Raw genomic sequence first — 15,661 nt, 5'->3', positions numbered from 1 at the left:
ATTAGCGACGGCGGGGAATATGAAGAATAAACCAGCGGACAGGCAGCGGGAGCGCGGAGTTGCTCTCGCCTCCCCCTCTTTTCCACCCGCCTCCGCGCCCGCGGGGACAGCGCGGGACGCGGAGCCGGGGCGCAGCGGCGGGACGACAATGCAGCAGCGGAGAAAAGCAGGGAGGGGCAAGCGACGGCACATGGAGGGAGGCGGCGGAGCGGGCCAGCCTTGATGCGGCTCTTTCTCCTTCTCTACCGAGGCAGGCGGCTCCGGCGCGAATTCCACTCCCTGGCGGCGGCTGGGCGCGGGGGTGGAAATGAGCAAGAGTCGGCGGGCTTCTCCTCTGCTGCTGGGGGCTGCAACGTGTGGAAGGCGGTGACCAAAACCTTAGGGGCGCCTGAGGCGGCTCAAGGTCGGTGCGGGATGGGCGGCGGGACTGGTCCGCTTTGTGCGGCGGCCCCTGGGGCGGCGGGGGCTGGCATTGTGGGGGCCGGACGGGGTCGGATGGGGAGGGGGGGGCGGGCGGTGCAAGACCTCTCCCGCTCTCAACCGCAGCCGCAGCCCGCAGCCGGGGAGGCGAAGGTAAGCCTGCGGCCTGGGAGCTTTTTGTTACCGGCAGGGGCAGAGGGCTCGCACTCGGCCTTATTGTGCTGCCCCTGCCACCCTTCACGTCCTCGGCGCCCTCCGGGCTGTTGCATTGCGTCCTTCTCCCTTGGTTTCCCCTCCCGGGCCGTGCCGCTGCAGGGCCGACCGCGGGCGCGTTGAAGAGGCGGCGCGAGGGCTAGCGCGCGCGCAGGCCGGTGCGGCCGCCGGGCTGGGGTTCGCCCCCCGCGCTGGATTCGCCCCCCGCGCTTGGCGCGCGGCTCGGCCCGCGCCCCGGGACGTTTCCGGGCTCGGCCGGGCCTTTTGTTCGCGCGGGGCTCCCGCCGGCCGGCGGGCTTGGTCACGGGCGCCCCTGGGCAGCGGGCAGAGACGCTCCCCGGCCGGGCAGGGTCGTCCTCTGCCCTCGCCCGAGCGTGGAGCAGAAGCCACAGCGAGTCCGTGCCCGAGGGGCCGCGGGGGCTCCCCCTCCACCTGGGGCTGCTCCTGGTGCTCCTGTGCTGGGCTGCGGGTCCTGCCCTGGGCTGCGCTGCCCCGACCCTCACCTGTGCCGTGGGGCGGCAGCCCCTCGGCCGGCGAGGTGCACCTGCCCTCCAGCCCTCGGTCCTGGGGAAATTTGGCGAGGGGGGAGACACCCTCGTGCCCCGCTCATCCTCCGCCTTGCGTTTGGTGGCAGGAGCGTACCCCCTCTGTCGGGCTCCTCCCGACGGACTCCGACAGGGATCTTGCGGCAGCATCGTGCCTGCCGGGACCTTGGGTATGTCAGGAAGCAGAAAACTTGTAAACTTGTGTACGAGACGTGCTAGTGCATCCTTACCCGGTGGTCAGTGTTGGCCTTGTGGCAGGTGTTGTCAAGTGTCTAAACGTGTCATCTGGGATGACCGATCATACGCCGGCTCAGCCTTCGTGGCAGCGGGCTGGCAGCACCCTTCCCACTGTGCTGGGGTGGGAGTGCACCATGCGAAGGGTGATGTCCTGCTTCCTCAAAGCTTTCCTGCCTCGCATGTCGGTAAGAATCAGTAAGCGATTCCTTGCTGCAAGAAGGAGGACATTAGAGGTAATCTTATTTGGACTCTTTCTTTTGGTGGTTGTGTTTATGGTACACTGAGTAAAATCTAAGTGGACCTGTGCTCTCATACAGAGTAGTCAAAAGGTAAAGGTGTCTTGTGGAAAAACCTACCATGCTAGGCAGTCTAACATTAAATGTAATGTCAGACTCTGCCTTTTTTTTTTTAAAGGACAAAGCAATAGGAGTTTTGGATAAAAAGTACTAAACTATAACTCAAAGGCCACTAAACTCAGGATATACTGAGTGTATTTATAAGCATACCAGAAAACCAGAGCTGTGTTTTTCCCATGAGGCTATCACTTCAGATACTAAGATAATATAAAAATCTATTGTAATTTCTGTATAATATGGAAGATCTCCTTCACGTATGCCATCGAAGTGGTGAGCTATTGGCAAAATTAGTGCCTTTCAACTGCCCTGTCGATTTCATCTGCTGTTGTCAAACTCAATTCAGATGGTGTGGAAAGGCTTGTCTCTGTAGCTGCTACATCTACATCAAGACTGATGACTGATTATTTAAGTAATAGCAGCTATGTCAGTGAGTAGAGAACATTCTTATCTAAATAGAATGGTCTAATTTTATCTTCCGTGTAAGAACATGTGAGTTTTCAGAGATATTTTCATTTTCCAAAGCCCAATTACAAGCCTAATCTTTAGTCTTTGGACATGTACATTGGTAAAAGAGGATATGTATAACTGATCTCATATCAAAGTCTATTCTGCTCTCTAGTTACCAGCTACTTACTGTGAATCTCTTTTTGAAAGTTTATGTCATACCAGCTTGTAGCCTTGAGTAAGTTTCTGAATATCAGGTGTGAACACTTTCTGTGGAAAACAGTTTTAGCACCAGGTACATTCCCAATACGTATACACACAGCACAGAAGGGAAGTGCTAAATGGTTGTAAAGCCTAAAACAACTGTTTTTCCCTCTTGCCCTTTTAGCACCTTGGTGATAGCTGTAGGTACAGGTGAAGGGCTATTGTGAAAGTTCAGGGATGGTTGCAGGTGACTGGCTTTCCCTTTGTGACTGGGAATATACTAGTTAAAAACCAAGGGATTGGAATAAAGGTGGATGTGAGAAAGCCAGAGGATGCCATTAGGGAATAATTGCTTCAGCTGCAGTATTTATTGTTGGACAGTTTACATAAGACTAGGGTGGAGAACCCTCCTTGTGGTGGAACAGATTAGATGAGACACAGTTAAGATGTTCGATGTCTGTGTTAACAGACCAAATAAATAAGTCTTGGATTTGGAGCTATTTGAAGGGTAGGATTTGTAGTCAGTGTTCTGATTAAGGAAGGGATGAGGAGGGATGCTTTGCATCAAGCATTTCTCTCCTTCATTGCTCTCAGACGGATGTTCAGACAGTCCCAGCTTCAAATTCTCCTCAGCCAGACTGATTATGTAATTTGTGAATATGGAAAGTACTGGTAATTAAGCTCTGCACTTAGCACACTATTTAGAAAATTGAATGACTTTGGCACAACTGTTACCTTATTTGATTCATTATGCAGCTCTGTTGTGGCCTCTGAAGGTCACAAAGGTACCCTCTAACTTTCAGTACCTTGTTTTCTTTCATATGGTAAAATCCTCACAGCTGAGTTGTTAATTTTTGTTGGTGTTGGTGCTTAGAGCCCCAGCACAGAGGTCATTAGACATCCATGAAGGCACACTTTAGGACTGGTAAGGCTTTACCTCTGTAACTTCTCTCAAATACATAAAACTTGACAAGTATTTCAGATTAGGAATGAATGATGGTTTTGAGGTTTTGGTTGGTTGGTTTTTTTAGTTGGTTTTTAATTGTTTTATCAGGTATTCCAGAGCTTAAACTTGTTTGAATGCTGAAATGAATGTGTAGCAATTTTAATTAAGAAACTCCAAGCCAACCCTTAAACTGCAGTGCTGTTGACATTGGTGATTTTTCTGATGAGTACACAAAATACACAGTGCGTGTTCTTCATATGAACAGTTCGCTTTTAAACTTAGGGAACCTTGGCAAATAGGAATTTAACAGTTCTATGAAGAGGTAGCACTAACCCAGGGATAATGTAAGCAAAATCAGTGTAATTTGAGAAGGGATTAAATTTCTTCACTGCCTACAAACTTTGCTTCTCAGTAAAGATGAGGATCATTCATTCTTAGATACTGGGGAGGCTCTTTTAAGAGAAATCCTAGAATATTGTGTCATAGTGCAGAAATCTGGTATTACTTTTGTCTGCTGTAGTGGGTATTGGTTTTAACTCTTATCTTAATTGATCTTCCTATTTTATTAGTTAGAAGAAGTTATGAATAATAAAATAACATTTGAGTAATAAATAGCACCCAGTAGATGAATATGCTCAGGATGTCCCACCGTCACACTCCCAGAATGAGATAAGGCAGATACTTTTTTCCCCAGTATGGTAGTGAATAAAAGTTCAGTTGTTGCTGCTTAGTCAGAATTCATAGTATCTCCTCCCCCTGTGTGCACAGAGGACAGGAGCGTTGATGCTTGAGTGCTGCTGTTTGGAATTGCCTGCTTGCAAGCAGCCATTACAGTACTTGACATTGTGGAAGCTAACTTCACAACCATTTCAGCTGGACATTCTGCAAGGCTTCTTTTCTGGACAGCACAGTAACAGCTGTGAGGAGGCCCTCAAGTTCTTGGCTTTTTTGTTTTTTAAAGCCAGTTATCCAAACCTTGCAGTTTTAGCCATGATGATAGAGTTTAAATGATGCAGAAATGAAGTCTTTCCTCTTGCACTGCCGTATTTTCTCTGCAAATTACTAACGACCTTCAAATGCAAACATTTATTTCATTGAGACCACAAATGGACTCATCAGAATAGAAGCTAAATTGCTCTAAAGCAGTGCAAAGGACATTGCTTTATTTTAGTGGAGGAGCAAATTGTTTACTTAGTACTAGATAGTATTGTAAAGTCTTCATGAGAATGAGGTATTTTTTGGTTTTATCAGTTGTCAGATCCAGGTAAGCACTAGGTTTTCATTGGTTGGTTTGTTGGGGGTTTTTTTCTTGTTTCCCTTGAACTGCTAATGCCTGTGAATGCCTAGTAACTGATTTCTCTCAGTCAGATGAACAAGTTACCTAGGTGATCTGAGGGTTTAAAACTGCAGTCTTTTTCTCCTAAACATTTGTGTTTGCTCTTTCAGCTTGTGGTACCTTGCAGTAAGTGATTCAGCTTACCTTAAATAATGCTTGTATGCACGTGTCAAGTGATGGCAAATTTACAGGCTGGCTTTCCCTGTGGTCATTTGTCCACCTGCGTCTTTAGATGGTGTAAACTGCCATCTGTTACCTAACACAAAGGTTAAACTAACCTTTTTCCTTCCTCCTCACTTGTCTTTTTTTTTTTTTTTTAAACCCCACACTGATGCCTCTTCCTGCTTGAGACTAGAACCTGGTTCATGAAATTTTAGTAACAGCTGCTTTCTGTGCCAACTTTTGGCCAGGTGAATGGTTGCAAATAGCACTCCTGTTTCTGCAGGAGAGGTTTCTGGTAGCAATAAAATGCAATTTTATCATTGTTAATTGTAATTGTTAGTTTAACAGAAGCCTGGCTATATGTATTTGTGTGCTGGGGAGAAAGAAGGATTGTGCATTTAGATTTGTTGGAAAACTGTGGAAATCTCTTATGGTTTTGGTGCATGGAGGAACAGAAATGTCAATCTGCTTCCTGTTAGTACAAACTTCAGAGTAGTTTTTTACTCTTGTCTTCTGTTGGCAATGACTAACCAGTCATGGTGCATGAAGAAAACCAAGAGGGAAATGCATGGCAAGGAAACTCAATGCATAGGTTTTGTCACAATAGGTTTGTGCAGTACCTGGTAGCTTGGTGGTTCAGCTTTAATGGCATTTCTCAACAACCCTGCTTGAAGTCTGGCCATTGCATAGCAGTGTGGTTGTTTCTCTTCCACATTTCAAATTGCTCTAGTACAGTTGATCAATACATTGTTGCGTATCTCAAGCGTATAATTTAGAGAGAGTTATTTTTCCAGTCAGCCATAGGCAAACAAAGTAATCTCTAAAAAATACCTGCAACTTGAAATCAACGTGTGCACTTTCAGTATTTCTACTGGTGTATACACTCGTTACCTTATGCAAGCTGCATTTTTGTAAGATTAATTTTCCTTTGCTCCAGTATATATCTGTTCTGCCTTCGGATATGAAAAAAGGCAACTTCTGAGAGAGCTGTTGCTTTGGTATTCTGCTTCTCCCACAGGTCTCAGTGGTTTTACCATTTACCTGCCAGGGAGCACAAATAAGGGAGGCAAGAAACCTGTGTAAATTTGTTGTGTTTTACTAGAACAAATTGATTTAATAACACTAGGTATAATACACACTAATAATAAACACTAAAACATTTTGTTTTAGGAAATGACAAAGAGAACAGAGTGCTTTTTTTTTCACTTCAGAAATTCCAGAAACATTTTCCTGAAAGCTGGTTTACATTAAGCTTTCAGTTAATGCAATGTCTGGCTTGCTGTGCATGGATAATAAGCATTATACACATGCTTTTTACAAATACTGTAAAAATATTTTAGTTTTATTAGAAACTGGAAAATATGTATGTATTTGTTAATTATAGAGCCGTAAGAATGTGAGCATACTGTAATTTCTTGTTGCTTTTACTAAGTGCATCGAATCTTTCACTTTAAAATAGTAAGACAGTCACAGCTGACATAATGGCGAATCTGAGCCCTTGAAAGGAGTATTTAAGTATATTTCAACATAGAGCAATGTTTTCGTTTAATGTAAAATGCTGATGTTCTGACTCAGATATATCCATTCCACTCTTGCTAGCTTGGAGAGCAAGAGATCTTGAGATGAACTGAAGGAAAAATTTAATTTATATGCAGTATAGTCTCTAAATTTGGCTCCCTGCTACTTGAGGGATTGGGTGTATTTAAGCAGAGCTGCTGTAGATATAAAGTATGTTTTGAATAGAAGCAGTTTCTGCAGGCAGCACACAAAAGTCCCTGGAAATCCAACACCGAAGCTGTCTTTTACTTGTTCCTACTCTTAGTTATTGCAGTTCTGTGAGCTGTCACTGCCTGTGCCATACTGTGGAGGCATACTAGGGAGCGAAATCCTGTCTTTATTCATTATTTGTACACCTCGTGCACTGGGAGGTGAAACCTCCCTGTCACTGTGAGTAGAAATCTGCACCATGGAAAACTCTCTCTTCTGCTCTATTTGCTCTTCAGATGGGGAGGCAAGAGCACATAACAGTAGAATGGACACCACATTGTGGGTGGAACTGGGGTGACTTGTAGGGGCCACCCTCAGCCTCTCTGCCCTGTAGGAACCTGACTTTGAGGAGACACAGTGGCAACTGCAGTCAACAGAGAGGAAATGGAGCATGGGGGGAAGCCAAGGGGAAGGAAGTAGCAGCATCCTTTTGACTTGGGGACAACAAAGGAACTCAATCCAATAAGGTGCAAAATGCTTCAAGTTTAGTTCTAGCTGCAGGAGTGCTGAGAGCTGCTATACTGTGGGGTAGGTGTAAGTAATACAATAGCAATTTTTAACAGTAAAGGGGAGCTTGCCTTGACAGTCAGTGAATGCTGAGGTAAATAAGAGGTAGAGGCAGAAAGTACTCCCGTTTTGTAAAAGGAAACAGTGCCCTTTCTTCTTCCTGCAGTAATTAACAGAGGTGATACTGGTGTTTGGTGCTCCCTCTTATTTCATCCCACCTTTGTGATTGTCATGACTGAAAACACAGTGTCTTTCATCCTTTATAAGCAAGGGCACATATTAATACTGCAACAAGTATTTCTCAAGTGATTTAGTGAGACTTGGTAAGAAAACACCATATTAAGGTAAATGCTGCATTTGTACTGCTGCTGGGAGGAAATTAATGTATCAGCAGTTTTATCCAGCCCTCTTGTTCTTCACCATACCATGAACAGTTGTGCAAAGTGAAAGATTAAGATCCAAAGATGTCATCTCTGTGTGTACTTGCTATGTGGATGTAAGATTCCTCACACGGGGATATGTGGTTGTCGTCCAGGGTAGGAGGTGTCTCGTCTGACTTGGGTGTCTGCAGCGTCTGCATCTTAGCAAGTCACCCACGGTCCTTTTACAGACGTGAATATCTAATCTTCTCAGCTAATGGAACTGAGTATCATTCCTGTAACCTGGAGTTAAGTACATTTGGTCAGAGGAATCCTGCTGTGTGAATCCCTACTGACGAGCGTGGCCGCCTATACAACACTGTTTGTGCCCTCATTTAGTCAGATGAATCCTCCCTCAGATACTGTAACTGAAAGTTTCATGAGGTCGGTGTTGCCCTCTGGCTTGGCCTTGAGCTACGGAATATATACAATGTAATAAACTGTGTAAAGGAACACACTCTTGGATTACCTGGCTGGGTTATCTTGTGTTTCTCAAGGCTCAAACAAGAGTTATTGTCTATTTACATTTCTAAATCATTTGTCTTTGTAGCATTATGTTTGTTATGCCTATTATTATGCCTGGGTGTTTCACTCCCAGGAGTAAATAAACAAAAAGAAATCTTTAGAAACAAATATGGAGGCTTGCAGAGTTGTTTGGACTTGTCTACCTGTTTTTGCTGTACTTTTAATTAGTTTTGTATTCCCAAGGGTTGATTTATTTTGGATTAAACTACTTTGTTACTCTCACCTTTATCTCTTTTCTCTTACTGGCATCAATGTAGTAAACCAGATCAAGGAAGTTATCCAACTGAAAACTCCTGTATGTACCAGTTCTCTCTTCACCTGGATCATTTCCCTGGTTGGATTAATTAGAATTATACAAATGCTATTGCTGGTGCAGAAGAAAGGGCTGAGAGGAGGTGGTAAAGGAAAATAGGGACTTCATGGCAGCAGTGCCCGTGAATGCATAACTAAATTTTTTTGTAGAACTAGAACATAATATGTAAGGTACAATATTTAGCAAGTTCACTGTTTTAAAAGTTACTGCTTAAAGGAAATTACTATTGTCCGAAAACAAGATAGCACCTCATTGCTCGAAGTAAAAGCATAAAGAATTTCTTAAAAACTAATTTGCCTACAGGAGACAAAAAACTGCGCTGTAGCAGTTAATGCTGGCAGACCTGGATCTGAGTCCTGCCACATGATTTAAGACACTTTCAGTTGCAACTGTCTATGTCTCTGTCAGAATAGGTTTTTGTCTCTGCCTGGGATATTCCACGTTGTACCCTTCATGGAAGTTTAAACAGAGTTTCATCCACAGTTTCAACTCGAGTGAACTGTGAGATGTAGTGCTCATGAGTGTTTCTCCCATTTGTAGGGTAACAGATGGGTTAGTACCTGGATGTTCTGAATGGCTTGAGAGAAAATGATATATTTTGGCCCATTTGAATGCCAAAGAAATGTGGTGGAGCAGTAGAGGCACTTAGAATAGCCTTCTGGTAAAGTAACTTTGCCAGCTAGGCATCAACATATGATTTGGTGTAATTAGCACATGAGGCCTCACAGTGTCTAGTTACTCCTCTGATCTGTCTGTCAGCTGGAGAGATTCCCACCTTCCTGCAGATAATTGCCTTGCTTTCCTTAGTCACTGCACTTCTGCAGTGATGACTCTTAGATTGGAGTGTCTGCTGAGAGATAAGAACTTTTCGTTCCTAATCCTACCCTTCCTCCTTCTGTCCTTGTGTTGGCCCTCCCTCTCCTGTCCTGAAAGACTTGGACTGCTTTTGCTGATGACAGGCAGGAGAGCCTGCTAGGGACTGCTCATGGCCTTTCCTTGTTTGTGTTTGAGTTGGGCAGGCATTGCTAGGGAAATAAATGGATCCAGGAGCTCCGGAGACAGGGCTGATGGTCTGCAGGGGTTGAGGCAGACAAGGACGGGAGGGGATAAACTTGTCCAGGCATTGCATTGTGTTTGCGGGATGGGAGACATCAGCTCAAGATGGGAGCAACAGTTGCTTGCTTTACTTCCCTCTGAGTCATGCTCCTGGCAACTTCTGGAACCTGCTGAGTAGCATGCTGACCTGGGCAAATGTTACAGTAGTTAAAAAAGCTACTTGTGCTAACAACATTGACAGACACAGTGAAAAACAGCAATATACTTGCTCTTTTAGCTTTACTGCTAGTACCCAGAATATTCTTGCAACTCAGCTTATTTCAGCATGTGGTCCTGGCAAATAAGTTAGAGCCAGTCTCTAGGTTCATGATGTATGATTTACAGGACTCCTGAACACTGATGTTTGAAAGGAGAGCTGTAGTTTTTTTTGTTCTGTGGTATACCTATGTGTGGGACTATTACTTTTTCCCTACTGTAAAAACTTTAATTTGAAGACACTCATTTTCTTCAAAGGTTCAAATTTCCTTTGGTCTTATAAGATAGTTATTTCATTATTTAGTATACTGCTAATTAAAACTTTTTAGAGGGAACTATGGCATTAGGCTTACTTAATGTAGGTATTGACATTAGCAGGTTACATGAAAATTAAAGATACACTTTCTTCAAGCAGCCTGAAGCAGTAGGAGTAAGAACTTCTAATGGGATGAATTTCCAGTTTACTTATTGCTGTAAGCTGTTGAGTTATAGCTGCAGCAGGCTTTGGAATATTAAACTAGTAAAAGTACTTTAAAAATCAGTTGTTGAAGGAAAAGAACCTGATGTACTAAAATTCTTGTTGAAAACTATTAGTTTTTCTAGACATTTGATAAGGCTTCCATCTTTAGTTCAACTTTGAATATCTACTCTGTGAAGCTTTACATCAGCAAAAACTACTTGACATTCTTTAGCTATGTTCAGAATCTTGATGGAGATGTTGTTTTAATTAGTAATTTTACCTATGAGTATGTAATTAATCTTTCAGTGATTCTTGGGGGTTTTTCTTTCATTTGGTTTTTTTGTTGTTTTTTTTAAGGTGTGGTTTACTATTGCTGTTGAAAGAGCTGAGTGAGCCCTCTCTGCAGATGTTGTCATTAGAAAAGGGATCCGAGTAGTGTCATGTCACAAGCTGACTTTCTATGCACAGAAAAATATCCCTGGGTTTTGAGGGGTGAGAGTCTAGGTAACTGAGTTTTTGTGGTGGTGTCCTAGAGGGGTAATGTTTATTCCCATGTGCAAGTTAACGCATGCTTTTAAGAATACGCCGTACTTTAATAAATTCTTTTGTGGTGAAGAAAAATCCAAAAAGAGTATATATAAGCTCTCAAGATCAAACTCTTAAATAAGTGATAGCCCTGTAGGTTCCTTCAGAGCAATAGAGAATCTTTGCTTACCATGGATGATTGCACATAAACAAAGATGCATTTTAATATCTAATTCATTCAGGTATCAAGTCTTGCATCAGTTAGCTGCTCAGAATGATCAAGAGTCATCTTCCCTTACCCCTAGCCTAACTGCATGGGGGAAAATACTAAAGCTAAAATTCTTATGGCTAAACTCCCTCAGATGTTTCTTCAGTCCAAGTGCTCTGTGTGCCTGTGGTGATGTTAGTGTTTCCAAGGAGGAATATATTGAATGGGAGGAAAAGCAAATGCTCAGCGGTGTTCCCTGACCATGATGCTGACATGGGGTAGAAAATCTCATTGCCTCACTGTTACTTCATGCAGTTCTGTCTACTGCTATAAGGTTAACAGATAGTAAGGATATACTCTAAATACTCTGTCCTGAAAGAGCTTTGCTACATCTGGAGCTGGCTATAAACAAATGGTATCTGACAGTATCAGGTTGCAGATCATTGCTTACTTTCTGGTGTGTCTTTGTGGAGACAGTAAAGTGCAGCCTTAGTTACTCCAAATGTTGTTAAAATTCCAAACAGCTTTTAACAGCCCAAAGGCTTTGAAGGAGGTGGGTATGTTTGCCAACAGGAATAGCACTTTCTCTTGCTAAGTTGCATCTTTAAGTTATTCTTATAACCTCTTGAGTGTATAATAAAAGCTAGAATTAATAAAAGAGTGTATCTTCCTAGGAGAAGAAACACTCATTTCTTGCTCTCTAGTCACAGGATGAGGAAGATATGTCTTCTGCAGAAAATAAAGTCAGGAGTAAAGAGAAAGTGCAGTGACCATGATGATCTATTGTCTAGGTCAGGGCTGGGAAGTAAATCAAGGCCACGCAACAGTTGGGTCTTAATTCATGCCATTTTTACTTTAACAATTAGGGAACTTTTAGTGAATTTACCAATACTCAGTAATGGAGTTTCTACTTGGACCCTTGTGAAATACTTTTCAGATTTATTCACCTTCTTCTTGCAGTTCCATGCGTTTCTTCATTGCACTTGCATGAGTGTAAAGGGTAAAGCCATATAGGTGCCTGGTAGTGGGCAGCACAGTGGTGTGTCATCTGTCTGAGCTTGCTTTCAGCCTCCTGGGGAGGCAGGCAGCTCCCACCTGCTGCACTGATGTTCAAATTTGAGTTGTTTTTTTTTTTGTGTAAGTACATACACACCCACTTGCCCTCAGAATGAATGGCAAGCTTGGTTTCTGAACATATATATATGTTAAGAAAGTAAGAAGATAAAAAAAGGAGGCAAAAAGAGAAAGCATAAAGATGATAGGAAGGCATGTTAAAGTTCCTGTGTAGGAAATGAAATTTGAATGGATTCCAGCTACAAGTCCTAAGATACATCTTCCTTTTCTCCTTGCTTTTTTCCTCACCTTCCCTTCTCTATTTAGGTGAGCTTAATTTTTAGCTTTATTTCAGTCTGATGAAAGACAACCTACAGATTAGTTTATAAGACTGCTTATAAATTATATTTCAAATGTACTTGCAAACTTGATGTTACAGGTAACGTCAGAATCTCATTTCGTGCTCTGAAGCAGCTGGAGGATAAAACCCTTCAAATTCAAGGTGCTTTTAAAAAGTTAGTACTTGTCTGTAGTTACAAGAAAATGCCGTAGGAAGCAATTATTTTAATTCAAAGAATGAGGCAACACTGATAAATGTTGATTTCAGGCAGTTTGCTGATAACTAATTGCATTCGTAAAGAATGTTCCCTTTGCTTCTAGTATAGTATTTGGTTTCACTTTTTTGTGCTTTAAACCTAGACTGATGATCTATGATTTTTATGAGGTAGCTATGTACTGCATTCACTGGACCTCTTAGCCGGAGGGCAAAATAAAAAGACTGTATGTTTTATACCACATTAAACAAAATAGGGAAAAAGAAAAGAACTTAATAATAAGTCCATTGATCCCTTTCCTTGTCATGAATTATTCACGTACTGGTGTGATTGGTTTTGTTAGGTTTTAGGGGGTTTGTAAAAACCTTGTAAAGAGAAGACCAAATATGAACATAATACCTAGTATCAGTATAATACCTAGCTATCTTCACACCTTAGTTTGTCTTAGTTAATTACCGGGTTTCTGAGACCAAAATAGCGAGTCAGTATGATTAGTTGTCCTGACTGATTCTATAAAAACTATGAATTTATTGTTTTTTGGAATCCTCCTGTCTTCTTACTTCTGCTAAGAAACTGGGATGGCTACAATTGCGCGTTGGAGACCTCAGCACTCATGCACACATGTGCAGACATGCACACATGTTTGTCCTGTAAGCCCATATGGTATGAATCAAAGCTTACTTCACAGTAGTAAAACTGCAATGCATTTTCCACCATTTTCGGTTATTTGTTCACGGCATGATATTCTGTACTTTGAACAATTTACAGTGATGGTCCTTTGTAAATGGTCATTATTCTATGAAATTAATGTGTTCTCCAGGACACTTGGCTTCAGTTTTGTCCTTGGATTGCTGTGGCTATTTCAATAACACCAGAAGTTGCGTCGTCTTTTCTGCTCCCTGGCTTTGTTCAAAGCAGCTTTGGCTTGCAAATGCATACAGATGTGTTTTGTTCTTTCCTGTTTGTGGCAATAGATTTGCAATAAACCCTTGCTAGCAGATAGAAGGCATGCGAACTAATTGAGTGTATGAGTATGTGTACTTCCGTGTTCAGGATTTTTAAACAGTCTGTTGAGACCTCTAATTACACATCACTGGCTTCTGGTTGGCTTTTTTTCCTGCAGTTTCATGGTATTTGTATACTATTGTCAGGAGTTCTTACAAATTAGCAACTTTATTATTAAAATCCACCTTTTTTTCAGATATACTTTTAGATCTTTCACATAAAACTGTATAATTTAAAATTTTTTCTCTCATCCCAATAGTTCAAGACAATTCATCCTTTAGGCTGTGATAGTGCCTTTGATACTATTAAAAATTATCCTTTATAGAAACACAAGTATGCTTAGCATTAAAATAGAGATCAGACCTACTGTTTATCTTTTTTATCTGTTTCAAGATAACTATAGTTCCAGAGGTAGTTAAAACACCCTAAAATTGACCAAGTGATGAATCAGATGTGTGAATTCCATGTATTTCCATTTCTCTTCCCAAAGCAGTGGTGCTTTGTGCTAGAGCCTTGTGATTCTGTAGTGATGGTTTTGTGACCAAAGGAAAAATAAAAAGCATACTTCCAAGGTAGTATTACCTCAAAGTAAGGCAAGACATTCAACTAGAGCCACAATACCTCATAATGAGAGAATGGGAATTTCATGGATATTCTTAATACAGGTAAAAGTGACAGAATAATGTCTCATTCTGCAAGTTACATTACTGAAAATCCGTACTGGTAGATTCTTCTCTTTGGTAGTGATAGTAGGTCCTTGACTTCTAACTGCTCCTGCACACTCTGTATACTTGTTTGGAACTGATAGGCTGTCGTTTTTCTTTATCAGAAATATAAAATAAAATTATGCCTACTTAGATAAATGTGTAAATTATGTGTCTTGTATATTGATCTTTTTTAGTTTGTAAACACTCCAAACCATCCTTTCAGAATATATCTGGTAGCTGAATCTTCTGCCACACTTGTCGTTTTTGACGACAGGACTTCTGTTGCCAGCAGCTTTGGTGCTTTGGTGTAGATAATGGCCTCGGTGAAGTGACCAAGAATTTCTTCACATAGTAATGATGATCTTGACTTTCAGAGGAGATGAATGTGTGTCCTCCTCAGTATGCTTCTATGGCTCTCTTAGAGCAAGGGGCACACTCAGGCTGAAGTATGAAGGAGATGAATAGTTCATCGGGGAGTTTTGCTGAGAGTTGCTTAGTTATTTCCTGATTCTTGTTTCTGGAGACTATCCGTCCTTGTGTCAACTCTGGAGATACTTTATGGTTTGTCAGATTCACTTGAACTTGCTTCTGACCCATGTTTCCAACTCTTCATTGCAGAAGTTTTATTACCTGGGTGTTCACTCAAAGAATCATAGAATCGCTTAGATGTGTAAAGACCTTTAAGATCATTGAGTGCAACAGTTAACCCAACACTGCCCAGTCCATCATTAAACCATGTCCCTGAGTGCCACATCTACATGTCTTAAAGCAGCTAGTTGTCCCTGAAAACTTGATAGTGTTTCAACCTGTCCTTCCGGTTGTTTGAAATACATCTGTATTTCGGCTTCTGAAATGTTCTCATCCATGTGTCTTTTCTTCTCCCAGATTCTTAATCCCAGTCAGAAGCGATTGAGAAGGATTTGGTTGCTCAGGAGTTCCTGGAGAGAGATGCCTGTTGTGTAGGTGGAATAAGGCATTCCTCTGGCTTTTACTACCGCAGAGGGATGTGCATAGATGGGGCTGTAGCGAGCACTGTGTTTCTCTGTGTTGTTCATACTTGAGGGAAGATTAGTTGGCTTGACAGCCGTGGCGATATCCTGTGGCTTCTTATCCTTGTGGTATTGACCAGTCCTTTGTCTTCTTTTTGGCATGTTGCATCCAGACTTAGAAGGTCTGTTGTGTTGGCTTTCTGTCAACTGAGGATCCTAAACTGCAACTTCTTCATTGTGGGCTGGTATGGCAGAACATACAGCAATGAGCAGGCTGTGCTCCTGCTCTTCATGCTCACCCCAGCCCTGCTGCTGCTGCCTTTTGAGTAACTCTGCATCCAGATTGCATGAATCTGTGCAATAATTAAAATAGAAGGATGATTCTTATGAATATTTTGTGAACTCATTGGGGGAAATGAAAAGGCAATCATCTTGTTGGCTTCCATTCAGAAGAA

At 42.2% G+C, this 15,661-nt stretch overlaps 1 protein-coding gene across 1 annotated transcript in view; it reads left to right on the top strand.

The window, feature by feature from the left end:
• The first annotated feature begins 222 nt into the window (after positions 1–222).
• Positions 223–15,661, top strand: part of FAM171A1 (family with sequence similarity 171 member A1) — an 88,264-nt gene continuing 72,825 nt past the window's right edge. The window contains exon 1 of the mRNA XM_018075163.2: positions 223–403. Within this exon, the coding sequence (XP_017930652.1) occupies positions 223–403 (181 nt within the window). The remainder of the gene's footprint in view (positions 404–15,661) is intronic.

The sequence above is a fragment of the Manacus vitellinus genome, unplaced genomic scaffold (genome assembly GCF_001715985.3).
Source record: "Manacus vitellinus isolate BGI_N305 unplaced genomic scaffold, ASM171598v3 scaffold_3_pilon, whole genome shotgun sequence".
Lineage (NCBI taxonomy): Eukaryota > Metazoa > Chordata > Aves > Passeriformes > Pipridae > Manacus > Manacus vitellinus.
Note: the sequence above shows the minus strand (reverse complement) of the source record. Positions and strands in the feature narration are given on the sequence as shown.